Consider the following 27,688-nt stretch of genomic DNA (forward strand, 5'->3'; position numbering starts at 1 on the left):
TACAGGACAACAGGACAACATGTACCACAACTCAATACAGTCCAGACTGCAGGACAACATGTACCACAACTCAATGCAGCCCAGACTGCATGACAACATGTACCACAATTCAATACAGTCCAGACTGCAGGACAACAGGACAACATGTACCACAATTCAATACAGTCCAGACTGCAGGACAACAGGACAACATGCACCACAACTCAATACAATCCAGACTGCAGGACAACATGTACCACAACTCAATACAGTCCAGACTATAGGACAACATGTACCACAACTCAATACAGTCCAGAATACAGGACAACCTGACAACACGTACCACAACTCAATACAGTCCAGACTACAGGACAACATGTACCACAACTCAATACAGTCCAGACTGTAGGACAACATGTATCACTACTCAATACAGTCCAGACTACAGGACAACCTGACAACACGTACCACAACTCAATACAGTCCAGACTACAGGACAACATGTACCATAACTTAATACAGTCCAGACTACAGGACAACAGGACAACATGTACCACAACTCAATACAGTCAAGACTGCAGGACAACTGGACAACATGTACCACAACTCAATACAGTCCAAACTACAGGACAACATGTACCATAACTTAATACAGTCCAGACTACAGGACAACAGGACAACATGTACCACAACTCAATACAGTCAAGACTGCAGGACAACAGGACTACATGTACAACAATTCAATACAGTCCAGACCGCAGGACAACATGTACCACAACTCAATACAGTCCAGACTACAGGACAACATGTACCACAACTCAATACAGTCCAGACTGCAGGACAACTGGACAACATGTACCACAACTCAATACAGTCCAGACTACAGGACAACAGGACAACATGCACCACAACTCAATACAGTCCAGACTGCAGGACAACATGTACCACAACTCAATACAGTCCAGACTACAGGACAACATGTACCACAACTCAATACAGTCCAGACTACAGGACAACATGTACCACAACTCAATACAGTCCAGACTGTAGGACAACAGGACTACATGTACCACAACTCAATACAGTCAAGACTGCAGGACAACTGGACAACATGTACCATAACTCAATACAGTCCAGACTGTAGGACAACATGTATCACTACTCAATACAGTCCAGACTACAGGACAACCTGACAACACGTACCACAACTCAATACAGTCCAGACTACAGGACAACATGTACCATAACTTAATACAGTCCAGACTACAGGACAACAGGACAACATGTACCACAACTCAATACAGTCAAGACTGCAGGACAACAGGACTACATGTACAACAATTCAATACAGTCCAGACCGCAGGACAACATGTACCACAACTCAATACAGTCCAGACTGCAGGACAACATGTACCACAATTCAATACAGTCCAGACTGCAGGACAACATGTACCACAACTCAATACAGTCCAGACTGCAGGACAACATGTACCACAACTCAATACAATCCAGGCTACAAGACAACAGGACAACATGTACCACAACTCAATACAGTCCAGACTGCAGGACAACATGTACCACAACTCAATACAGCCCAGACTGCATGACAACATGTACCACAATTCAATACAGTCCAGACTGCAGGACAACAGGACAACATGTACCACAATTCAATACAGTCCAGACTGCAGGACAACAGGACAACATGCACCACAACTCAATACAGTCCAGACTGCAGGACAACATGTACCATAACTTAATACAGTCCAGACTACAGGACAACATGTACCACAACTCAATACAGTCCAGACTACAGGACAACAGGACAACATGCACCACAACTCAATACAGTCCAGACTGCAGGACAACATGTACTCTACTCACTCCTATAAGTTGTATGATCCTGGACTCTCCACTGCCATAAAGAACATGCACGTGCACGTGCACCCATGCAGCAACACCGCGTTGACACTCACACACACATATAATACATCAAGACAAGAGATTGAAACACAATTTATATTGTACACAGTTACTTTCTTTCAATATCAAATTCATTTGTGAATTGGATAGGATTCTATTATGTTCATTGTTAGCAAGGAAATACACATTGGTTTAGCAAGAATTGTTATTTTAGCATTATATTTCCCAAATCCCCCATCCATGCCAATAAACTCACACATACACACACACACACACGCACGCACACACGCACGCACGCACGCACGCACACACACTCTCCCTGTGCTCTGGTACTTTGATGATGGTGTTAAGCTCTCGTCACTAGCTTGTCTGTTCTCCTATCTAAGTTTCATTTGAATTAATCTGTCTATTTCCACATGAAGGCAACAGTTGTCATCCCATATGCTATTCATTTACAGATTGAGGGGAAGTTGGCAGACGTGCTGCTCACACACACACACACACACACACACACACACACACACACGTTGTGACATTGTTGGAGTAGTGGGAAGAAATGTCACCACAGAGTCTTTTTTTAATCCATTTTTCTCTTATCTCCTCTCTGGTGTCGCTGCCCTGGTGAACAGCCAGTTTTCACAAAGACCATTTCTGCCCTGGTGGACAGCCAGTTTTCACAAAGACCATTTCTGCCCTGGTGGACAGCCAGTTTTCACAAAGACCATTTCTGGCAATAATAATGAGGTGTTAATGAGCATGTAGGAGGAGTGAAAGGCGGTAGTGATAATATTAATATACTTTGATATCACATTTTGTTATACTGTATGTATTCATGGATGTTGTATTGGGGCCTTTGTGTCTCCTCTAGTGTATAGTAGGAACGTGTGGTGTTTCTATAGGACATAGTGTCAGGGAAGGGTCTGACATACAGATAGGGTTGACATTCAGGAGTACATCAGGGGACCAACAGCACATCACAGCCATCACAGGTTAGAGTAGACAGTGATGGATGACCGTCACACGCGAAGTGTGTTTAGTGCGTAAGAGAGTCCTAATGCACTAAGCGTGTTCTAAATGTGTCAAACAGCTCATGAGACATGGGACTGATGTGTGTGCAGATGGAAGACCCCCTGTAGATGACTGTCAGGGGTCCTGGATGGGGGTTGCTCTGACACACAACCCTACTGAGGAGAGGGGAGGGGGGTTGCACCCCTAATGAGTACTTCATCTGTTGCTTATTCTATAAATGACAGAGACATACCATATGTGAGGGTGGTAGTGTGTATTCTGTCACCTGAGGAGCTTGATCGATCAATGTTTGAGTGTGTATGTGTGCATGTGTGTGTGTGACTCATGAGTCACATTTCAACTACACATGGTATTGATATGTGTCACTGGGAGACGGCATTCTCTCTATGTCTCCCTCTGTTCATTTCCTCTGAGATCAGCTGGACTCTGGTGGTGGAGAGGAACAGGTCACACTATCAACACAGCTCCTCCAGGCTTGTCTGTTGAGCTCCACAAACCCTCTACTTGCTGTTGTTTTAGCTTGTTCTTCATATAATATGGAGATTAATCAGTGTGAGAGAGAGAGAGAGAGAGAGAGAGAGAGAGAGAGAGAGAGAGAGAGAAAGAGAAAGTGTGCGCACCAGTGAGATATCTGAGCTTGTCAGCTTTGACAAATGGAGAGGGGGAGCTGGTGAGATTGGTGTGGAAGCGATTGATTGGAGAAAAGGAGACCGAGGAAGAGAACAAGGCAGAAGTGGAGGAAGCTGGTTAGCACTCTGGACAGGGGGTGTGTGTAAGGGCATGTCCAGACAGTTGGCTGAAGTGTCAGGGAAAGAGTCTTGCCAACAGCCTCTATCTAAAAGTTTATATTCTGTTTTAGTGTTGCGTGAAAACAAAGAAAACACAAACACTCTTAATCGCTCTCTCTATCTCACACACACATACACACACAATCTTGTATATCTAAACTTGAGGGGACACACAATTCAGTCCCATTCCAAATCCTATTTTCTGTAAAACCTATCCCTAAACCTAACCTTAACACTTACCCTTACCCTAACCTTAATGCTAACCCTAACCTTGAACCCAAAACCTTGCCTTAACCCTAACGCTATCCTACCAATCCTTGACTTCAGCGATGTCATTTACAAAATAGCCTCCAACACTCTACTCAGCAAATTAGATGTAGTCTATCACAGTGCCATCCGTTTTGACACCAAAGCCCCATACACTACCCACCACTGCGACCTGTACGCTCTCGTTGGCTGGCCCTCGCTTCATATTCATCGCCAAACTCACTGGCTCCAGGTCATCTATAAGTCTTTGTTAGGTAAAGCCCCACCTTATCTCAGTTCACTGGTCACCATAGCAGCACCCACCAGTAGCACACGCTCCAGCAGGTATATTTCACTGGTCACCCCCAAAGCCAACTCCTACTTTGGCCGCCTTTCCTTCCAGTTCTCTGCTGTCAATGACTGGGACGAATTGCAAAAATCACTGAAGCTGGAGACTTATATCTCCCTCACTAACTTTAAGCATCAGCTGTCAGAGCAGCTTACAGATCATTGCACCTTCACATAGCCCATCTGTAAATATCCCACCCAAATACCTCATCCCCATATCGTTATTTTTTTTTCTCCTTCGCAGCCCAGTATCTCTACTTGCACATTCATCTTCTGCACATCTATCACTCCAGTGTTTAATTGCTAAATTGTAATTATTTCGCCACTATGGACTATTTATTGCCTTACCTCCCTAATCTTACTACATTTGCACACACTGCATATATAGACTTTTCTATTGTGTTATTGACTGCACGTTCGTTTATCCCATGTGTAACTCTGTGTTGTTTGTGTTGCACTGCTTTGCTCTATCTTGGCCAGGTGGCAGTTGTAAATGAGAACTTGTTCTCAACTGGCCTACCTGGTTAAATAAAGGTGAAATAAAAAATTAAAAAAACACAGTCATGCTGGAGACTCTGGGCACTAATGGGTTTGTGAGGTGTGTTCCTTGTCTCTTGCTGCTGCTGTTGTTAAAAGGTGGGGTGAACACTGGGGTGAGGGAGGGTGAATACTTTTCTCCATCTATCTCTAATTGCTTCTATTATTCCTTTCCCTCGCTAAGCAATCCCTCCTTCCTCTCCTCTCCTCTCCTCTCCGCCCTTCTCCTCAGGGAGCACTCTCAAAGACAAGGGACGTTCCTTCTTAATTCTATAAAAGCCTCTGGTGTTTTCTTCACTCACCCTCTCTCTCTCTCTCTCTCTCTCTCTCTCGCATTCTCTTTTCTTCCTCTCTCCCCCTTCTTCACACCTCAGAGAGTAAATCAATGGGCCTGTCTAGTGCTAAGTATGGTCAGCAATAGCCCCAGAGGGAGAGCAGGGGAGCAAGAGAGCTCACCTGCCCACTGTGATTAGTAGAGGCTTATCTCCAACTATAACACACCTACACACACACATACACACACACATTGTTCACCTCCTGGAAAACTAGAAAGGAGTGCAAGAGATAAGAGACCATGAAGAAATAACCCAAGCCCCAAGCATTTTTAAAAAATGTTTTATTTCACCTTTATTTAATTTAACCAGGTAGGCTAGTTGAGAACAAGTTCTCATTTACAACTGCGACCTGGCCAAGATAAAGCAAAGAAGTGCGACACAAACAACAACACAGAGTTACACATGGAATAAACAAGTGTACAGTCAACAACACCATAGAAAAAAATAAAGTCTATATACAGTGTGTGCAAATGGCGTGAGGAGCTAAGACAATAAATAGGCCATAGTAGCGAAGTAATTACAATTTAGCAAATTAACACTGGAGTGGTAGATGTGCAGATGATGATGTGCAAGTTGAAGTACTGGTGTGCAAAAGAGCAGAAAAGTAAATAAAAACAATATGGGGATGAGGTGGGTAGATTGGATGGGCTATTTACAGATGGGCTATGTACAGCTGCAGTGATCGGTTAGCTGCTCAGATAGCTGATGTTTAAAGTTAGTGAGGGAAATATAAGTCTCCAGCTTCAGCGATTTTTGCAATTAGTTTCAGTCATTGGCAGCAGAGAACTGGAAGGAAAGGCGGCTAAAGAAGGTGTTGGCTTTGGGGATGAGCAGTGAGATATACCTGCTGGAGTGCGTGCTATGGGTGGGTGTTGTTATCGTGACCAGTGAGCTGAGATAAGGCGGAGCTTTACCTAGCATAGACTTATAGATGACCTGGAGCCAGTGGGTCTGTCGACGAATATGTCGTGAGGGCCAGCCGACTAGAGCATACATGTTGCAGTGGTGGGTGGTATATGGGGCTTTGGTGACAAAATGGATGGCACTGTGATAGACTGCATCCAGCCTGCACAGTAGAGTGTTGGAGGCTATTTTGTAAATGACATCGGCGAAAACGAGGATCGGTAGGATAGTCCATTTTAAAAGGGTATGTTTGGCGGTGTGAGGGAAGGAGGCTTTGTTGCGAAATAGGATGCCGATTCTAGATTTTATTTTGGATTGGAAATGTTTAATATGAGTCTGGAAGGAGAGTTTACAGTCTAGCCAGACACCTAGGTATTTGTAGTTGTCCACATATTCTAGGTCAGAACCGTCCAGAGTAGTTATGCAAGTCTGGAGTGTGGGTGCGGGCAGCGAGCAGTTGAACAGCATGCATTTAGTTTTACTATTGTTTAAGAGCAGTTGGAGGCCACGGAAGGAGTGTTGTATGGCATTGAAGCTCGTTTGGAGGTTTGCCAGAGGTCCGGACAACATGCCCTCCGATTTGATACACTGAACTCTGTCTGAGAAGTAGTTGGTGAACCAGGCGAGGCAGTCATTTGAGAAACCAAGGCTGTTGAGTCTGCCAATAAGAATACGGTGAATGACAGAGTCGAAAGCCTTGGCCAGGTCGATGAAGACGGCTGCACAGTACTGTCTTTCATCGATGGCGGTTATGATATAATTTAGTACCTTGAGCATGGCTGAGGTGCACCCGTGACCACTTCGGAGACCAGTTTGCACAGTGGAGAAGGTATGGTGGGATTCGAAATGGTCAGTGATCTGTTTATTAACTTGGCTTTCGAAGACTTTAGAAAGGCAGGGCAGGATGGATATAGGTCTATAACAGTTTGGGTCTAGAGTGTCACTCCCTTTGAAGAGGGGGATGACCACGGCAGCATTCCAATCTTTATGGATCTCGGACGATACGAAAGAGAGCTTGAACAGACTGGTAATAGGGGTTGCAACAATGGTGGTGGATCATTTTATAAAGAGAGGGTCCAGGAGATCTAGACCAGCTGATTTGTACAGCCGTAAGTCGCCAGTCGTAAGTCGCCAGAGCTGCCCGCCAGTCGTAAGTCACCAGAGCTGCCCGCCAGTCAAGAGTCACCAGAGCTGCCCGCCAGTCGTAAGTCGCCAGAGCTGCCTGCCAGTCAGGAGCCGCCAGAGCCGCCCACTAGTTAGGAGCCGCCAGTGCCGCCCGCTAGTCAGGAGATGCCAGAGTGGCCTGTCTGCCCGGAGATGCCAGAGTGGCCCGACTGCCCGGAGCTGCCAGAGTGGCCCGACTGCCCGGAGCTGCCAGAGTGGCCCGACTGCCCGGAGCTGCCAGAGTGGCCCGACTGCCCGGAGCTGCCAGAGTGGCCCGACTGCCCGGAGCTGCCAGAGTGGCCCGACTGCCCGGAGCTGCCAGAGTGGCCAGACTGCCCGGAGCTGCCAGAGGGGCCAGATTGCCCGGAAAAGCCCGAGTGGCCGTCCTGTCCTCCGGCCCAGCCCGATTGGCCCTCCTGCCCTCCGGCCCAGCCCGAGGGGCCCTCCTGCCCTCCGGCCCAGCCCGAGGGGCCCTCCTGCCTGCCGGCCCAGCCGAGGGGCCCTCCTGTCCTCCGGCCCAGCCCGAGGGGCCCTCCTGTCCTCCGGCCCAGCCCGAGGGGCCCTCCTGTCCTCCGGCCCAGCCCGAGGGGCCCTCCTGTCCTCCGGCCCAGCCCGAGGGGCCCTCCTGTCCTGCGGCCCAGCCCGAGTGGCCCTCCTGTCCTGCGGCCCAGCCCGAGTGGCCCTCCTGTCCTCCGGCCCAGCCCGAGTGGCCCTCCTGTCCTCCGGCCCAGCCCGAGTGGCCCTCCTGTCCTCCGGCCGAGCCCGAGGGGCCCTCCTGTCCTCCGGCCGAGCCCGAGGGGCCCTCCTGTCCTCCGGCCCAGCCCGAGGGGCCCTCCTGTCCTCCGGCCCAGCCCGAGGGGCCCTCCTGTCCTCCGGCCCAGCCCGAGGGGCCCTCCTGTCCTGCGGCCCAGCCCGAGTGGCCCTCCTGTCCTGCGGCCCAGCCCGAGTGGCCCTCCTGTCCTCCGGCCCAGCCCGAGTGGCCCTCCTGTCCTCCGGCCCAGCCCGAGTGGCCCTCCTGTCCTCCGGCCGAGCCCGAGGGGCCCTCCTGTCCTCCGGCCGAGCCCGAGGGGCCCTCCTGTCCTCCGGCCCAGCCCGAGGGGCCCTCCTGTCTTCCGGCCCAGCCCGAGGGGCCCTCCTGTCCTCCGGTCCAGCCCGAGTGGCCCGTCTGCCCGGCGCAGCTATCGGCGCCACCAAAGTGGGCGACGCCGAGGGTGGAGCAAGGTCCACGTCCTGCACCTGAGCCACCTCCAGGATAGGTGGGTTGGGGAGGGAGGGTGTAGCACAGTGCCGTCGTTGACGGCAGCCACCCTCCCTTCCCTCCCTTATTGTTTAGGGGTTATTGTTTAATGGGTTTTTGTTGGGGATTTTTTGTTGTTGGTGTTTTCTGTTGGTAGGTGCATTCCGGGGTCAGCACCTTGAGGGGGGGGGGGGGTACTGTCACGTCCTGACCAGCAGATGGAGCTATTGTATTAGTTTTGGGGTCAGGACGTGGCAGTTTTGTGTGTGTGAATGTTTGTTGGTGATTGGGACTTCCAATTGAAGGCAGGTGTGTTGAGTTGCCTTTGATTGGAAGTCCTATATAGGTGTGTGTGTTTTTCTTTGGGGTTGTGGGTAGTTGTTTTTGCACTGCGTTTGTAGAGCCTGTAAAACTGTTGCTGTCATCATCTTTATTGTTTTGTCAGTGAATACTTTACTCCTTTTTTAAAAATTAAAACCATGAGTATTCACATTCTCGCTGCGCCTTGGTCCTCTTCTCTCCAATACGACATTTTCCGTGACGAGTACGAAATTTTTTGTGACATACCTAGCCTCAGTGGATTGGGCAGCATATTCTCCATGGACTTTACAGTGTCCCAAAACTTTTTGGAGTTAGAGCTACAGGATGCAAATTTCTGTTTGAAAAAGCTAGCCTTTGCTTTCCTGACTGACTGCGTGTATTGGTTCCCTGAAAAGTTGCATATCGTGGGGACTATTCGATGCTAGTGCAGAACGCCACAGGATGTTTTTGTGCTGGTTGTGGGCAGTCAGGTCTGGAGTTGAACCAAGGGCTGTATCTGTTCTTAGTTCTAGATTTTTTGAAAGGGGCATGCTTATTTAAGATGGTGAGGAAAGCACTTTTAAAGAATGACCAGACATCCTCGACTGACGGGATGAGCTCAATGTCCTTCCAGGATACCCGGGCCAGGTCGATTAGAAAGGCCTGCTCGCAGAAGTGTTTTAGGGAGCGTTTAACAGTGATGAGGGATAGTCATTTGACCGCGGACCCATAGTGGATGCAGGGAATGAGGCAGTGATCACTGAGATCCTGATTGAAAACAGCAGAGGTGTATTTGGAGGGCAAGTTGGTCAGGATAATATCTATGAGGGTGCCCATGTTTACAGATTTAGGGTTGTACAAGGCTTTGTTGATAATTTTTGTTGATAATTTGTGTGAGATTGAGGGCATCTAGTTTAGACTGTAGGACTGCCGGGGTGTTAAGCATATCCCAGTTTAGGCCACCTAACAGAAAGAACTCTGAAGATAGATGGGGGCAGTCAATTCACATATGGTGTCCAGGGCACCGCTGGGAGCTGAGGGGGGTCTATAACAAGCGGCAACAGTGAGAGACTTATTTCTGGAGAGATACATTTTTTAAATTAGAAGCTCGAACTGTTTGGGCATAGACCTGGAAAGTATGACAGAACGTTGCAGGCTATCTCTGCAGTAGATTGCAACTCCTCCCCCTTTGGCAGTTCTATCTTGATGGAAAATGTTGTAGTTGGGGATGGAAATCTCAGAATTTGTGGTGGCCTTCCTAAAGCCAGGATTCAGACACGGCAAGAACATCAGGGTTCGCGGAGTGTGCTAAAGCAGTGAGTAAAACAAACTTAGGGAGGAGGCTTCTGATGTTAGATGCATGAAACCAAGGCTTTTTCAGTTACAGAAGTCAACAAATGAGCGTGCCTGGGGACATGCAGGGCCTGGGTTAACCTCCATATCATCTGAGGAACAGAGGAGGAGTAGGATCAGGGTACGGCTAAAGGCTATCAATACTGGTCGTCTAGTGCATTGGGGACAGAGAATAAAAGGAGCAGATTTCTGGGCGTGGTAGAATAGATTCAGGGCATAATGTACAGACAGGGGTATGGTGGGGTGCGGGTACAGTGGAGGTAAACCCAGGCATTGAGTGATGACAAGAGAGGTTGCATCTCTGGATGCGCTAGTTATGCTGGGTGAGGTCACCACATGTGTGGGAGGTGGGACAAAGGATGTATCTGAGGCATGTTGAGTGGAACTAGGGGCTCCGCAGTAAACTAAAACAATGATAACTATCCTAAACAACAGTATACAAGGCATATTGAAATTTGAGAGAGACATAAAGCGAGGTGTAAAGCAATCACAGGTGTTGATTGGGAGAGCTAGCTAAGACAACAACGGGTAAGACAACAACAGCTAATCAGCTAAGACAACAACAACAGGTAAAATGGCGATGAATGGGCAGAGAGGGTCGGTTAACTACACACAGGGCCTGAGTTCGAGGCTTTGATTGGGAGTCACATAGGGCGGTGCACAATTGGCCCAGCGTCGTCCGGGTTTGGCTGGTGTAGGTCGTCATTGTAAATAAGAATTTGTTCTTAACTGACTTGCCTAGTTAAATAAAATAAACAGCCTCACCCCGAATCTATCTCCTTAATGCTGAGTGCCAAGCAGAGATGCATTGGGTCCCATTTTTACAGTATTTGGTATGGCTCAACCTGGGATCAAACTCCCAACCATCCAAACACCAGATGGACACTCTAACAACAAGGCCACTGAGTTGATCACTAAACAATGGTCTATATAAGAAGAAGAATCTGATTTGAGATCAGTGAATTAAGACTACTCTATTAGCAAAACCCTGATCTGAAGCAAGGTCGATAAGGCAAAGCTGAGATCAATGAGGTAGCACTCCTCCATACTTTGCCATAATCTGAGATAAGAGCACTGATTTGAAATCAGATAAATAGCTGAGTCTGATATAAATGAAAGAGATTACTGATCTAGGATCAGTGATGTACTAAACTCCTCCACCCTGAGCCTTGGTTTTCCCACCCAGACCTAAACATAGGAGAGACAAGCAAGGCTGTACTGAGATCAGAGAGGTGGTCCTTTGTAGCTCAGTTGGTAGAGCATGGTGCTTTTAACGCCAGGGTAGAGGGTTTGATTCCCAGGACCATCCATACGTAAAAATATACGCACGCATGACTGTAAGTCGCTTTGGATAAAAGCGTCGGCTAAATAGCATATAATATAATAGGTAACAACATGTCCTCCTACATGTTGAACCATGGTTTTCTAGTCGCAGCACGGCAGGCAGGATTTGTGCTGCCTCCGGCCGGGGATTTATAGAGCGCTCCGATAATGCACTTCCTCGCTCAAAAGGGGGACATAAATCTGCCCCTTTTCTTTGTCAACACTTTTTTTATTGGCTGATGGGCTCCTCTTTTCTCTCGCTCTTCTGCTTATTCTATCTCTCACACGCACGCACACACACACACACACACACACACACACACACACACACACACACACACACACACACACACACACACACACACACACACACACACACACACACACACACACACACACACACACACGAGCGCACACACCAAAAAAGTATTATTGTATGAACAATGTACACTGACTATACAAAACATTTACATTTACATTTTACATTTTAGTCATTTAGCAGACGCTCTTATCCAGAGCGACTTACAGTAGTGAATGCATACATTTCATACATTTTTTATTTTTTTTCTGTGCTGAAGAACACCTGCTCTTTCCATGTCAAAGACAGACCTGGTGAATCCAGGTGAAAGCTATGATCCCTTATTGGTGTTGTTTTTTATTTTTAGAGGGGGTAGATCAGCTTTAAAATTGCAGATAGATTGTAGCTTTCATCAATGTAATTGTTTGCATAATTTCCAATCGCCCATATATATACAGTACCAGAGTAAAGTTTGGACACACTTACTCATTCAAGGGTTTTTCTTTATTTTTTATATTTTCTACATTGCAGAATAATAGTGAAGACATCATGTAGTAACCAAAAAAAGTGTTAAACAAATCAAAATATATTTTATATTTTAGAGAATCTTCAAAGTTCGCCCTTTGCCTTGATGACAGCTTTGTACACTCTTGGTATTCTCTCATCCAGCTTCACCTGGAATGCTTTTCCAACAGTCTTGAAGGAGTTCCCACATATGCTGAGAACTTGTTGGCTGCTTTTCCTTCACTCTGAGGTCCAACTCATCCCAAACCATCTTAATTGGGATGAGGTCATGTGATTGTGGAGGCCAGGTCATCTGATGCTGCACTCATCACTCTCTTTCTTGGTCAAATTTCCCTTACACAGCTTGGAGGTGTGTTGGGTCATTGTCCTGTTGAAAAACAAATGATAGTGGGACTAAGTGCAAACCAGATGGGATGGCGTATCGCTGCATAATTCTGTGTCAGCCATGCTGGTTAAGTGTGCCTTGAATTCTAAATAAATCACAGACAGAGTCACCAGCAAAGGAACCCCTACAACATCACACCTCCTGCTCCATGCTTCACAGTGGGAACATGCGGAGATCCTGCGGATATCATCCGTTCACCTACTCTGTATCTCACAAAGACATGGCGGTTGGGACAAAAAATATCAAATTTGGACTCACCAGACTGAAGGACAGATTTCCACTGGTCTGATGTCCATTGCTCGTGTTTCTTGGCCCAAGCGAGTCTCTTCTTATTATTGGTGTCCTTTGGTAGTGGTTTCTGTGCAGCAATTCGACCATGAAATCCTGATTCACACAACCTCCTCTAAACAATTGATGTTGAGATGTGTCTGTTACTTGAACACTGTGAAGCTTTTATTTGGGCTGCAATTTCTGAGGCTGGTAACTAAGGAACTTATCCTTTGCAGCAGAGGTAACTCTGAGTCTTCCTTTTCTGTGGCGGTCCTCATGAGATCCAGTTTCATAATAGCGGTAGATGTTTTTTTGCGACTGCACTTGAAGAAACGTTCAAAGTTCTTGAAATGTTCTGAATTGACTGACCATGTTTTAAAGTAATGATGGACTGTCATTTCTCTTTGCTTATTTGAGCTGTTCTTGCCATAATATGGACTTGGTCTTTTACCAAATAGGGCTATCTTCTGTATACCACCCCTACCTTGTCACAAGACAACTGATTGGCTCAAATGCATCAAGGAGAGAAATTCCACAAATGTACTTTTAACAAGGAACACCTGTTAATTTAAATGCATTCCAGATGACTACCTCATGAAGCTGGTTGAGAGAATGCCAAGAGTGTGCAAAGCTGTCATCAAGGCAAATGTTAAATTAAAGGTGCGCTCCAGACCTCCAGTGCCTACTCACGGCCCAGTTTATCCAGTTCCTGCTCCTCGCACTAGCCCTGAGGTGCGTGTCTCTAGTCTGGCGCCTCCAAAGCCAGAACCAAACACCAGGCCTCCAGTGCGTCAGCCCAGTCTAGTACATCCTGTTCCCGCTCCTCGCACTAGCCTTGGGGTGCGTGTCTCCAGTCTGGTACCTCCAGTACCAGCCCCAAGCACCAGGCCTCCAGTGCGTCAGCCCAGTCCAGCTCGTCCTGCTCCTGCTCCTCGCACTAGCCCTGTGGTGCGTGTCCCTAGTCTGGCGCCTCCTAAGCCAGCCCCACGCATCAGGCCTTCAGTGCGCAGTCCCCGTCCAGAGCTTCCGGCAACAGTGCCCCGTCCAGAGATGGCCCACAGTCCGGAGCCTGCAGAGACGGCCCACAGCCCGGAACCAGCAGAGACAGCCCACAGTCCGGAACCAGCAGAGACGGCCCACAGTCCGGAGCCAGCAAAGACGGCCCACAGTTCGGAGCCAGCAGAGACGGCCCACATTCCGGAGCCAGCAGAGACGGCCCACAGTCCGGAGCCAGCAGAGACGGCCCACAGTCCGGAACCGACAGAGACGGCCCACAGTCCGTAACCGTAAGAGACGGCCCACAGTCCGGAATCGACAGAGATGGCCCACAGTCCGGAATCGACAGAGATGGCCCACAGTCCAGAACTGACAGAGATGGCCTCGAGCGACGCGCATCAGCCCGAGGTCTTCAGCGATGCGCCATAGCCCAGAGACTTCGGGATGGGTAAAATATAATAAGCATTTAGCGAGGGTGGACAGGTTAGGTTGGGAAGTAAGGCCGGAGCCTGAGCCACCTCCGTAGTAGTAGGAGGTTGGGGAGGGGGGGGTGTATAGCACAAGAACCGTCGGTGACGGTGCCCACCCTCCCTTCCCTCCCTTTAGTTAGGATTATTTTTTGTTTTGGGGGTTTATTTTTTTTGTGTTTATTTTTTGTGTGAGGTGCTTCCGGGATCTGCACCTTTGGGGGGGGGGGGGGGGGTACTGTCACGTCCTGACCAGTAAAATAGGTTGTTTGTTATTGTAGTTTGGTCAGGGCGCGGCAGGGGGTGTTTGTTTAGAGTGTTTCGGGGTTTGTTGGGCTATGTTCTTTGTTAGTCTATTTCTATGTTAGTTCTAGTATGTCTATTTCTATGTGGTGTTTATTGGGTTGACCTTCAATTGGAAGCAGCTGCTCCTCGTTGCTTCTAATTGAAGGTACTATTTAAGAGGGGTGTTTTTCTATGGGATTTGTGGGTAGTTGTTTCCTGTTTAGTGTTTGTTGCACCTGACAAGACTGTTTTCGTCGTTCTTTTTGTTCAGTGTTCATTTTATTTAATAAAAGAAGATAATGAGCGTACACATTCCCGCTGCGTTTTGGTCCAATTCATACGACGTCTGTGACATTGAGGCTATTTTGAAGAATCTAAAATAAATAAAAAACTGAAATACCTAAATATTTATGTAAGTATACAGACCCTTTGCTATGAGACTCAAAATTGAGCTCAGTTGCATGCTGTTTCCATTGATCATCCATGAGATGTTTCTACAACTTGATTGGAGTCCACATGTGGTAAATTCAATTCATTAGACATGATTTGGAAAGGCACAAACTTGTCTCTATAAGGTCACACAGTTGACAGTGCATGTCAGAGCAAAAACCAAGCCATGAGGTCGAAGGAATTGTCCATAGAGCTCCGACACAAGATTGAGTCAAGGCACAGCTCTGGGGAAGGGTACAAAAACATGTCTGCAGCATTGAAGGTCCCCAACACAGTGGCCTCCATCATTTTTTAATGTAAGAAGTTTAGAACCACCATGACTCTTCTTAGAGCTGGCCGTCTGGACAAACTGAGCAAACGGGGGAGAAGGGCCTTGGTCAGGGAGTTGACCAAGATCCTGATGGTCACTCTGACAGAGCTCCAGAGTTCCTCTGCGGAGATGGGAGAACCTTCCAGAGGGACAACCATCTCTGCAGCACTCCACCAATCAGGCCATTATAGTAGGGTGGCCAGACGGAAGCCACTCCTCAATAAAAGGCACATGACAGCCTGCTTTGAGTTTGCCAAAAGGCACCTAAAGGACTCTCAGACCATGAGAAACAAGATTCTCTGGTCTAATGAAACCAAGATTGAACTCCTTGACCTGAATGCCAAGCGTCACGTCTGGAGGAAACCTGGCAGCATCCCTATGGTGAAGCATGGTGGTGCCAACATCATACTGTGGGGATGTTTTTCAGCGGCAGGGACTGGGAGACTAGTCAGGATCGAGGGACAGATGAACAGAGCAAAGTACAGAGAGATCCTAGATGAAAACCTGCTCCAAAGTGCTCAGGACCTCAGACTGGGGGCAAAGATTCACCTTCCAACAAGACAATGACCCTAAGCCCACAGCCAATACAACGCAGGAATGGCTTCGTGGACAAGTCCCTGAATGTCCTTGAGTGGCCCAGCCAGAGCTGGCTTGACTTGAACCTGGTCGACCATCTCTGGAGAGACCTGAAAATAGCCATCCAACCTGACAGCGCTTGAGAGGATCTGCAGAGAAGAATGGAAGAAACTCCCCAAATACAGGTGTGCCAAGCTTGTAGCGTCATACCCAAGAAGACTTGAGGCTGTAATCGCTGCCAAAGGTGCTTCAACAAAGTACTGAGTAAAGGGTCTGAATACTTATGTAAATGTGATATTTCAGTTTTGCAAACATTTCTAAAAACCTGATTTTGTTTTATCATTATGGGATTTTGTGTGTAGATTGATGAGGGGTAAAAAAAACGATTTAATACATTTTTAGAATAAGGCTGTAAAGATAACAAAATTTGAAAAAGTGAAGGGGTCTGAATACTTTCTGAATGCACTGGAATCACCTGGTTTCAATGATGTTTCTAGAGACAATATCTCTCTCATCATCACTCAATGCCTAGGTTTACCCCCACTGTATTCACATCCTACCATACCTTTGTCTGCACAGTATACCTTGAAGCTATTTTATCGCCCCCAGAAACCTGCTCCTTTTACTCTCTGTTCCGGACGTCCTAGACGACAAATTCTCATAGCTTTTAGCCGTACCCTTATCCTACTCCTCCTCTGTTCCTTTGGCGATGTAAAGGTGAATCCAGGCCCTGCACTGCCTAGCTCCACTCCTAATCCCCAGGCGCTCTCTTTTGATGACTTCTGTAACCGTAATAGCCTTGGTTTCATGCATGTTAACATTAGAAGCCTCCTCCCTAAGTTTGATCTATTCACTGCTTTAGCACACTCTGCCAACCCGGATGTCCTATCCGTGTCTGAATCCTGGCTTAGGAAGACCACCAAAAACTCTGAAATCTCCATCCCTAACTACAACATTTTCAGACAAGATAGAACGGCCAAAGGGGGCGGTGTTGCAATCTACTGCAGAGATAGCCTGCAGAGTTCTGTCCTACTATCCAGGTCTGTACCCAAACAATTTGAACTTCTACTTTAAAAAATCCACCTCTCTAAAAACAAGTCTCTCACCGTTGCCGCCTGCTATAGACCACCCTCTGCCCCCAGCTGTGCTCTGGACACCATATGTGAACTGATTGCCCCCCATCTATCTTCAGAGCTCGTGCTGCTAGGTGACCTAAACTGGGACATGCTTAACACCCCAGCCATCCTACAATCTAAGCTTGATGCCCTCAATCTCACACAAATTATCAATGAACCTACCGGGTACCACCCCAAATCCGTAAACACGGGCACCCTCATTGATATCATCCTAACCAACTTGCCCTCTAAATACACCTCTGCGGTTTTCAACCAAGATCTCAGCGATCACTGCCTCATTGCCTGCATTCGTAATGGGTCAGCGGTCAAACGACCTCCACCCATCACTGTCAAACGCTCCCTGAAATACTTCAGCAAGCAGGCCTTTCTAATCGACCTGGCCCGGGTATCCTGGAAGGATATTGACCTCATCCCTTCAGTAGAGGATGCCTGGTTATTTTTTTTAAATGCCTTCCTCAAGGCATCTTAAATAAGCATGCCCCATTCAAGAAATTTAGAACCAGGAACAGATTTAGCCCTTGGTTATCTCCAGACCTGACTGCCCTTAACCAACACAAAAACATCCTGTGGTGTTCTGCATTAGCATCGAACAGACCCCGTGATATACAACTTTTCAGGGAAGTTAGAAACCAATATAGACAGGCAGTTAGAAAAGCCAAGGCTAGCTTTTTCAAGCAGAAATTTGCTTCCTGCAACACAAACTCAAACAAGTTCTGGGAAACTGTAAAGTCCTTGGAGAATAAGAGCACCTCCTCCCAGCTGCCCACTGCACTGAGGATAGGAAACTATGTTACCACCGATAAATCCACTATAATTGAGAATTTCAATAAGCATTTTTCTACGGCTGGCCATGCTTTCCACCTGGCTACCCCTACTCCGGTCAACAACACTGCACCCCCCACAGCAACTCGCCCAAGCCTTCCCCATTTCTCCTTCTCCCAAATCCAGTCAGCTGATGTTCTGAAAGAGCTGCAAAATCTGGACCCCTACAAATCAGCCGGGCTAGACAATCTGGACCCTTTCTTTCTAAAATTATCTGCCGAAATTGTTGCAAACCCTATTACTAGCCTGTTCAACCTCTCTTTCGTGTCATCTGAGATTCCCAAAGATTGGAAAGCAGCTGCGGTCATCCCCCTCTTCAAAAGGGGGGACACTCTTGACCCAAACTGCTACAGACCTATATCTATGCTACCCTGCCTTTCTAAAGTCTTCGAAAGCCAAGTCAACAAACAGATTACCGACCATTTCGAATCCCACCGCACCTTCTCCACTATGCTATCTGGTTTCAGAGCTGGTCATGGGTGCACCTCAGCCACGCTCAAGGTCCTAAACGATATCTTAACCGCCATCAATAAGAAACAATACTGTGCTGCCGTATTCATTGACCTGGCCAAGGCTTTCGACTCTGTCAATCACCACATCTTCATCAGCAGACTCAATAGCCTTGGTTTCTCAAATGATTGCCTCGCCTGGTTCACCAACTACTTCTCTGATAGAGTTCAGTGTGTCAAATAGGAGGGCCTGTTGTCCGGGCCTCTGGCAGTCTCTATGGGGGTGCCACAGGGTTCAATTCTTGGGCCGACTTTTCTCTGTATACATCAATGATGTCGTTCTTGCTGCTGGTGAGTCTCTGATCCACCTCTACGCAGACGACAACATTCTGTATACTTCTAGACATTCTTTGGACACTGTGTTAACTACCCTCCAGACAAGCTTTAATGCCATACAACTCTCCTTCCGTGGCCTCCAACTGCTCTTAAATACAATAAAACTAAATGCATGCTCTTCAACCGATCGCTGCCTGCACCTGCCCGCCCGTCCAGCATCACTACTCTGGACGGTTCTGACTAAGAATATGTGGACAACTACAAATACCTAGGTGTCTGGTTAGACTTTAAACTCGTCCTTCCAGACTCACATCAAACATCTCCAATCCAAAGTTAAATCTAGAATTGGCTTCCTATTTCGCAACAAAGCATCTTTCACTCATGCTGCCAAACATACCCTCGTAAAGCTGACCATCCTACCAATCCTCGACTTCGGCGATGTCATTTACAAAATAGCCTCCATTACCCTACTCAATAAATTGGATGCAGTCTATCACAGTGCCATCCGTTTTGTCACCAAAGCCCCATATACTACCCACCACTGTGACCTGTACTCTCTCGTTGGCTGGCCCTCGCTTCATACTCATCGCCAAACCCAGGTCATCTACAAGACCCTGCTAGGTAAAGTTCCCCCTTATCTCAGCTCGCTGGTCACCATAGCAGCACCCACCTGTAGCACGCGCTCCTGCAGGTTTATCTCTCTGGTCACCCCCAAAGCCAATTCCTCCTTTGGCCGCCTCTCCTTCCAGTTCTCTGCTGCCAATGACTGGAACGAACTACAAAAATCTCTAAAACTGGAAACACTTATCTCCCTCACTAGCTTTAAGCACCAGCTGTCAGAGCAGCTCACAGATTACTGCACCTATACATAGCCCATCTATAATTTAGCCCAAACAACAACCTCTTCCACTACTGTTTTTATTTATTTCTTTTGCTCCTTTGCACCTTGGCGTGACCCTGGACAACACCCTGTCGTTCTCTACTAACATCAAGGCGGTGACCCGATCCTGTAGGTTCATGCTCTACAACATTCGCAGAGTACGACCCTGCCTCACACAGGAAGCGGCGCAGGTCCTAATCCAGGCACTTGTCATCTCCCGTCTGGATTACTGCAACTCGCTGTTGGCTGGGCTCCCTGCCTGTGCCATTAAACCCCTACAACTCATCCAGAACGCCGCAGCCCGTCTGGTGTTCAACCTTCCCAAGTTCTCTCACGTCACCCCGCTCCTCCGCTCTCTCCACTGGCTTCCTGTTGAAGCTCGCATCCGCTACAAGACCATGGTGCTTGCCTACGGAGCTGTGAGGGGAACGGCACCTCTGTACCTTCAGGCTCTGATCAGGCCCTACACCCAAACAAGGGCACTGCGTTCATCCACCTCTGGCCTGCTTGCCTCCCTACCTCTGAGGAAGCACAGTTCCCGCTCAGCCCAGTCAAAACTGTTCGCTGCTCTGGCACCCCAATGGTGGAACAAGCTCCCTCACGACGCCAGGACAGCGGAGTCATTCACCACCTTCCGGAGACACCTGAAACCCCACCTCTTTAAGGAATACCTAGGATAGGATAAAGTAATCCTTCTAACCCCCCCCCCCCCCTTAAAAGATTTAGATGCACTATTGTAAAGTGGTTGTTCCACTGGATATCATAAGGTGAATCCACCAATTTGTAAGTCGCTCTGGATAAGAGCGTCTGCGAAAATAACTTAAATGTAAAATGTAATTATTTCTATTTCTACTTTGCACTTTCTTCCACTGCGAATCTACCATTCCAGTGTTTTACTTGCTATATTGTATTTACTTTGCTACCATGGCCTTTTTTGCCTTACCTCCCTTATCTCACCTCATTTGCTCACTTTGTATATAGACTTATTTTTCTACTATATTATTGACTGTATGTTTGTTTTACTCCATGTGTAACTCTGTATTGTTGTATGTGTCAAACTGCTTGCTTTATCTTGGCCAGGTCGCAATTGTAAATGAGAACTTGTTCTCAACTTGCCTACCTGGTTAAATAAAGGTGAAATAAAAACAAAATAAAATTCTCTGAAACCATCCAGTTTTGATTTATATTTGCCAGTGTGCTGTGATGTTTCACAAAGGTTATGAACCTTTGTTCCTAACCTTTCTATTCTCATCGTTTCTACAGAATGTTGCAACTGAATATTAGGAAGCAGTTCCTGATGTTTGGTATACTCAGTTTATATGTCAGGTGCTTCTATAGAGGAAGCATAGCCTATATTGAAATAATACCTTATTTTATAATGAAGGTGGAAGTTTCTGTTAATCATAACTCTGTTTATCTTGATTTATTTTAACTTTGTGCATTGAAATATGCATTCTGTACCTCGTTTTCACATATACAGTAGTCAACCAAAAGCATCCAAAATACTCCTGCAGTTGGCCAAATTGTATTACCAGTTAATACTTTGCTTCCTCTATGGACTGAGTCATATTAAATTTGAAGTACTGTTTGTGTGTACTTTCTGATTGAAAAATAATAGTTGTGTGTTTACCCCCCACAAAAATAAAGCTGCAAAAGGTTCCTCGATGGAAACAGACGCTGTGGGAAGCTAAATGAAAATACACACACTGTAGGTAATGAGCTATCTAAATTCATGGTTCATATTGCTTGGAATTACACAAAAGCGCAGCTCCGGGCAGCTCTGGCAAAAACCTCTGCACCGCTTTCTACTCAACCGCGAAAAAATTCTCCCCACCACACTGCTGAGCGTGAGACATGGTGGGTTGTGGGAGAAATCGTTTGAGCCACAGTGTGCAACCGTGAATGCAATAATGCCTTTGTAAATAGCTTCGCCGCCTCTTCGGAGTTTTGCATACTTGGCTGCTGTCAACATGGACCAACACACATACTTACGGGCATCAACACACAGCTCTAGAGTTGTAGCGGATGCCTTCAGGATCTCTTTGATTAAAAGGAGTGTCGTTAGTTTTTATTTATTTATTTTTATTTCACCTTTATTTAACCAGGTAGGCAAGTTGAGAACAAGTTCTCATTTACAATTGCGACCTGGCCAAGATAAAGCAAAGTAGTTTGACATATACAACAACAGAGTTACACATGGAGTAAAACAAACATACAGTCAATAATACAGTAGAAAAATAAGTCTATATACAATGTGAGCAAATGAGGTGAGATAAGGGAGGTAAAGGCAAAAAAGGCCATGGTGGCAAAGTAAATACAATATAGCAAGTAAAACACTGGAATGGTAGATTTGCAGTGGAAGAAAGTGCAAAGTAGAAATAGAAATAATGGGGTGCAAAGGAGCAAAATAAATAAATACAGTAGGGGAAGAGTTAGTTGTATGGGCTAAATTATAGATGGGCTATGTACAGGTGCAGTGATCTGTGAGCTGCTCTGACAGCTGGTGCTTAAAGCTAGTGAGGGAGATAAGTGTTTCCAGTTTCAGAGATTTTTGTAGTTCGTTCCAGTCATTGGCAGCAGAGAATTGGAAGGAGAGACGGCCAAAGGAGGAATTGGCTTTGGGGGTGACCAGAGAGATATACCTGCAGGAGCGCGTGCTACAGGTGGGTGCTGCTATGGTGACCAGTGAGCGGAGATAAGGGGGGACTTTACCAAGCAGGGTCTTGTAGATGACCTGGAGCCAGTGGGTTTGGCGACGAGTATGAAGCGAGGGCCAGCCAACGAGAGTGTACAGGTCGCAGTGGTGGGTAGTATATGGGGCTTTGGTGACAAAACGGATGGCACTGTGATAAACCGGATGCAGTCTATTGAGTAGGGTATTGGAGGCTATTTTGTAAATGACATCGCCGAAGTCGAGGATTGGTAGGATGGTCAGTTTTACGACGGTATGTTTGGCAGCATGAGTGAAGGATGCTTTGTTGTGAAATAGGAAGCCGATTCTAGATTTAATTTTAGATTGGAGATGCTTAATGTAAGTCTGGAAGGCGAGCTTACAGTCTAACCAGACACCTAGGTATTTGTAGTTGTCCACAAATTCTAAGTCAGAACAGTCCAGAGTAGTGATGCTGGATGGGCAGGCAGGTGTGGGCAGCGATCGGTTGAAGAGCATGCATTTAGTTTTATTGTATTTAAGAGCAGTTGGAGGCCACGGAAGGAAAGTTCTATGTAGTTCACGGTTCTTGAAATACAACGGTGGCTACACAGAAAATGACAGGGGAAGACCGCGCCTCAAAGTTGTCCTGGAGAACGGCCAATTCCTGAATCTTCTTTAGTTACTTACAGGACATACAGTAGATGCACCGTTCAACTGTCGCACGGAACATTTTATGGAAAAGCTGCATCATGACAGAAGATAATGTTACTATGTGACATGTTCAGAATGTTACTGTATGTCTCACACGTTTCTCTTGCTTTTACACGGAATTAAAGATGGCAATTGAAAATGCCATCTTTAAATGCGTCTAGTGGGCCAGGATAGCAGCATAAACACTACATATAGAAAAGCATGAAGACACGCCTTCAAATTAGTGTATTCGGCTATTTCAGCCACACCCTTTGCTGACAGATGTGTCTCCATAGACAAACATTGGCAGGAGAATGGTCTGTACTGAAGCGGTCAGTGACTTTCAACGTGGCACAGAAAGGGACCACCGAGTGCTGAAGCATGTAGTGCGTAAAAAAGGAGCGTAAAAAATCGTCTGTCCTCAGTTGCAAGATTCACTACCAATTGCCAAACTCTCTCTGGAAGCAACGTCAGCACAATAACTGTTCGTCTGGAGCTTCATGAAATGGGTTTCCTTGGCCGTGCAGACAGCAAACAAGCCTAAGATCACAATGCGCAATGCCAAGTGTAGACTGGAGTGGTGGAAATCTCACCGCCATTGGACTCTGGAGGATTGGAAACGCGTTCTCTGGAGTGATGAATCACGCTTCACCATCTAGCAGTCTGACTGATGAATCTGGGTTTAGCAGATGCCAGGAGAACGCTGCTTGACCCAATGCATAGTGTCAACTGTGTTTGGTGGAGGAGGAATACTGGTCTGGGGCTGTTTTTCATTGTTTAGGCCCCTTAGTTCCAGTGAAGGGAAATCTTAATGCTACAGCATACAATTACATTCTAGACGATTCTGTGCTTCCAACTTTGTGGCAACAGTTTGAGGAAGGGCCTTTCCTGTTTCAGCATGACAATGCCCCGTGCACAAAGCGAGGTCCATACAGAAATGGTTTGTCGAGATCAGTGTGGAAGAACTTGACTGGCCTGCACAGAGCCCTGACCTCAACCCCATTGAACACCTTTGGGATGAATTGGAACGCCAACTGAGAGCCAGGCCTAATCGGCCAACATCAGTGCCCAACCTCACTAATACTCTTGTGGCTGAATGGAAGCAAGTCCCCGCAGCAATGTTCCAACATCTAGTGGAAAGCCTTTCCAGAAGAATGGAGGCTGTTATAGCAGCAAAGGGGGGACCAACTCCATATTAATGCCCATGATTTTGGAACGAGATGTTCGACAAGCAGGTGTCCACATACTTTTGGTCATGTATTGTATCGTAAAGAATGGGGTCTCATTTTCTCCTATTTTGCGGCCCTGTGGACACAATTAGAACCGCGGTGTGCCGGCGTTTCCACCCCCATTGACTCGATGGTAATGTGTTTACTTCTCACTTAGCAGCCGAGCAGTGGCTTGAAAAGTCCAACAGTCCTGAGCTGCTATCATGTTATCTCCAGATGAACAAAGTCTACACATTTGCGGATGGAGTTGGTGACAGACCATGTATCCACTTGCAAACAAACACCAACAAACACTCATATGGGTAACTTCAGCACCACTGACAACACATTAAAACACACAGGCTTTTATTGCAAATCAGCACCATAGACAGCTAGTGCATTCCCTATCTCTCGCTCCACACACACACACACACACACACACACACACACACACACACACACACACACACACACACACACACACACACACACACACACACACACACACACACAGGCGCGCGCTGTGCTCCGGGTCAGTCTATAATCATATTCAATTGAAAATGCAGATGAAGCACAAGCTTCGCCTCCCTACTCAGATCATTAGTTATTATCATATGCATCCATACTACTAGGTCAACAGATAGAGACAAATAGGCCTATTGGGCGCATGTGAAGGCAGACGCAAAGGCTGCTTTCTATCCGACGCACAGGGACAGGCGCGGAGCAACACCTAATCATGCATCCGGAAACTGCCACTGCTGCCAGGCAAAGTGACAGGTGCAACATTTGTTATTACGCTCCCCAAACAGCAGCCACAGTCTACGGGGAGTTTATTCATGTGTACCTGGTGCCACATCCACCAATTTACCTGTGGCACCGGGGTGGTTCGTGAGCAGCTCGAGAGCAGTTAGTCTCATATGTGCTATAACACAGATATATTTAGCTCACCAAGGGAGTGCAGTCCGCAATCCATTAATGATATAAATTAATCGCTCATCATTCTGCAATAAAAAACATTAGCCTAAAAAGCCTGTGATGATAATTATATGGCTGATAACAAAAGAAAAAGAACAGGCCTAGGCTAATAAGAATAATAATAATAATAATAATAATAATAATAATAATAATAATAATAAGCACCATCATCACCATCAGCAGCAGCATCGACATCATCGTATCTGATAAGTAGGGGCTTACTCATATTTATATCAGCATCAGGAAATTATATGCCTAAATAGTCCTCATCATCAATAAGATATCAGACTACTTTCTACTATTCTTACCACCTCATATCTCTTCAAAAACCCAAGATCTGTCTCGGTCGGTTCGAGGAGGCAGGCTATAACATGCCTATCACATGGTGAGGGACCATATCCATAGGCAAATGTCACAGTGAAAACTTGGACACATTGGTACACTCAACGCAGCGGCACCACTCCTCCTGATAAGAAATGGCAGGTCCCAGAGGCACCTCCACTCGGTAATAGACCTATCAGCCAGCCTCCCTATAATTCACCCCCTGCCCCGACTGCTTTACAAATCACAGCCATTTAACCATATGATATCAGAGATTCTAAATGAATACAATCACAGCGCAATCAGCCCACATTAGAGGTGAAAATAATCCGATATGGACGCTCTCTCCCTATATTCCTCCCTCCCATTGCCGCCTCTTCAACAATAAGCACATTGCAAAGTGACAGAGAGAGCGCACCATGCAAGTGGGTAGTGAGCGCCAAGTTCCCCTTAACCTACCTTTCACTGTGTGACAGGCACACAGCCCCAAAGCAACCCCGGCCATCAGCAGCACCACCTCGGATATTCTCTGCATCTTCATGGCGTGGTGAGAGCGAAATGCAGACAGGGCACGGTGACCTCTTTCTCTCTCTCTCTCTCTCTCTCTCTCTCTCTCTCGATCCTTTCCGCCCGCTCCTTCTATTCAGCTTGTCCCAACGTTTTCTCTCCTTCAAGCCGTAAAACTGTTCACTAATGATATGTCCGACTTCGACTAAAAATAGCGAGCGAAGAGTGGAATAATACACAAAGCGAGGCAGAGAGGGAGGCTTCTTCCGCGAAGAAACTGTGAAGCTGCGCGGTATAGTTAACAGTGCTCGTTCGATGGTTGTTGGATGCCCAACTAACTGCTTAGTGATAAGACGGGACCGGAGACCAACGCTCCCCCGGACTAGACTGTTACGTCACGGGGAGGAGAGATATGGATTCATATTCATATTTGTTTCTGTCATACCGCTCCCTCCTATCACTCAGCACTAAACAGCACCGTGATCACACACTTCTTCATTGTCTGAAATGATTAATCTGACCAATTTTATAAGAATCATTTATTGTGAATATTATACTGATATTTAGCTCATTAGGCTAACACTGTCACGAGACCAAGCCATCTTATCCACTTGCCTCCACATACAGGTATCCATAGCCCTGGGAAGATGTTTTGAGTAGGGGGTGCTGAGCGCAGAGGGGGTTGAAAAAAAATCACCTTTCTAATAAAGTATAGCTGGCTGTCAGTGAAAAGCAATGAATCTAAAATATGTATGAAGATAAGGTTTCTTGAGTATAATTTGAAATGTTGAGACAAGAAGAAAGAGAAGGGGTGTGTGGCGAAGATATAGGCGCGTCTCTCCAGAACGCCCTCAGCTCTCCAGAATGCTCTGCGCTGTCTTCTGCCAATTATTGCGCATTCATTGTTTTATTGTGTTAATTGTTTGCTCTTTGATCAGTTCCCCATTTACTGTTAATCCCTGTCATTTGGTTACATTAATTTATGTTAATGAATGGATTAATTAGGGCTATACAGTCATTGTTTCTCATTCTTGGAGTGGAAATGTTGTTTGCAGAGTTCACAACCTGCTACACTTGTGAGAAACAAGTTTTGGTTTATTTCATACAGTGGCTGTTGGTGGAGCATGGCCTTATTTCCATTACAGCATATTGGATGACTGTTATTCATATTCCATTCAGCCAGTTCAATGTAACATCGATAGGCTTAGGCTACTACGTGATACTTACATTTTCCGTATACCCATCATCAGGTTGCTACAACCTAAAATTCAAATGAAAAATTAGAAGTAGATGCACAGGTCAAGAGGCAAATTGGAGTAATCAAGATTGCAGACAGTGACATATTACATACCTCCTTACACACTCTTGCCTGAATCTAGCTGATCTACAGTGTAATAATTAGTCCAAACAGTTGCAGATGAGGGTTTCTATTGGACAAATTCAGGTAGGTTTATCCCCGTTTTGTTCTGTTAGCTTCAGTTTAAGAAAAGTCTTTCAACAGAATCGGCGGAATGAACACACCCCTGACCACCCATGAAGTTTACTTTCATAGCAGCCACACACAAACACCATCATCACTTTGCTCATTGTATATTTCCTTCTTGCATCTATGTGCTCTCCTCTCACCTTTTCCCTTCGCTTGTGGACTTCAGTGCACAACACAGCAGCTGCACGTGACCAGGCA

At 46.5% G+C, this 27,688-nt stretch overlaps 1 protein-coding gene across 1 annotated transcript in view; it reads right to left on the reverse strand.

Moving 5' to 3' along the window:
• The window catches only part of LOC106591008 (calsyntenin-2), a 529,723-nt gene extending 503,383 nt beyond the window's left edge, over nucleotides 1-26,340 (reverse strand). The window contains exon 1 of the mRNA XM_082966721.1: nucleotides 25,957-26,340. Within this exon, the coding sequence (XP_082822847.1) occupies nucleotides 25,957-26,038 (82 nt within the window). The 5' untranslated portion in view covers nucleotides 26,039-26,340. The remainder of the gene's footprint in view (nucleotides 1-25,956) is intronic.
• Between the last annotated feature and the right edge of the window lie 1,348 nt (nucleotides 26,341-27,688).

Source organism: Salmo salar, chromosome 20 (genome assembly GCF_965601325.2).
Source record: "Salmo salar chromosome 20, fSalSal1, whole genome shotgun sequence".
Lineage (NCBI taxonomy): Eukaryota > Metazoa > Chordata > Actinopteri > Salmoniformes > Salmonidae > Salmo > Salmo salar.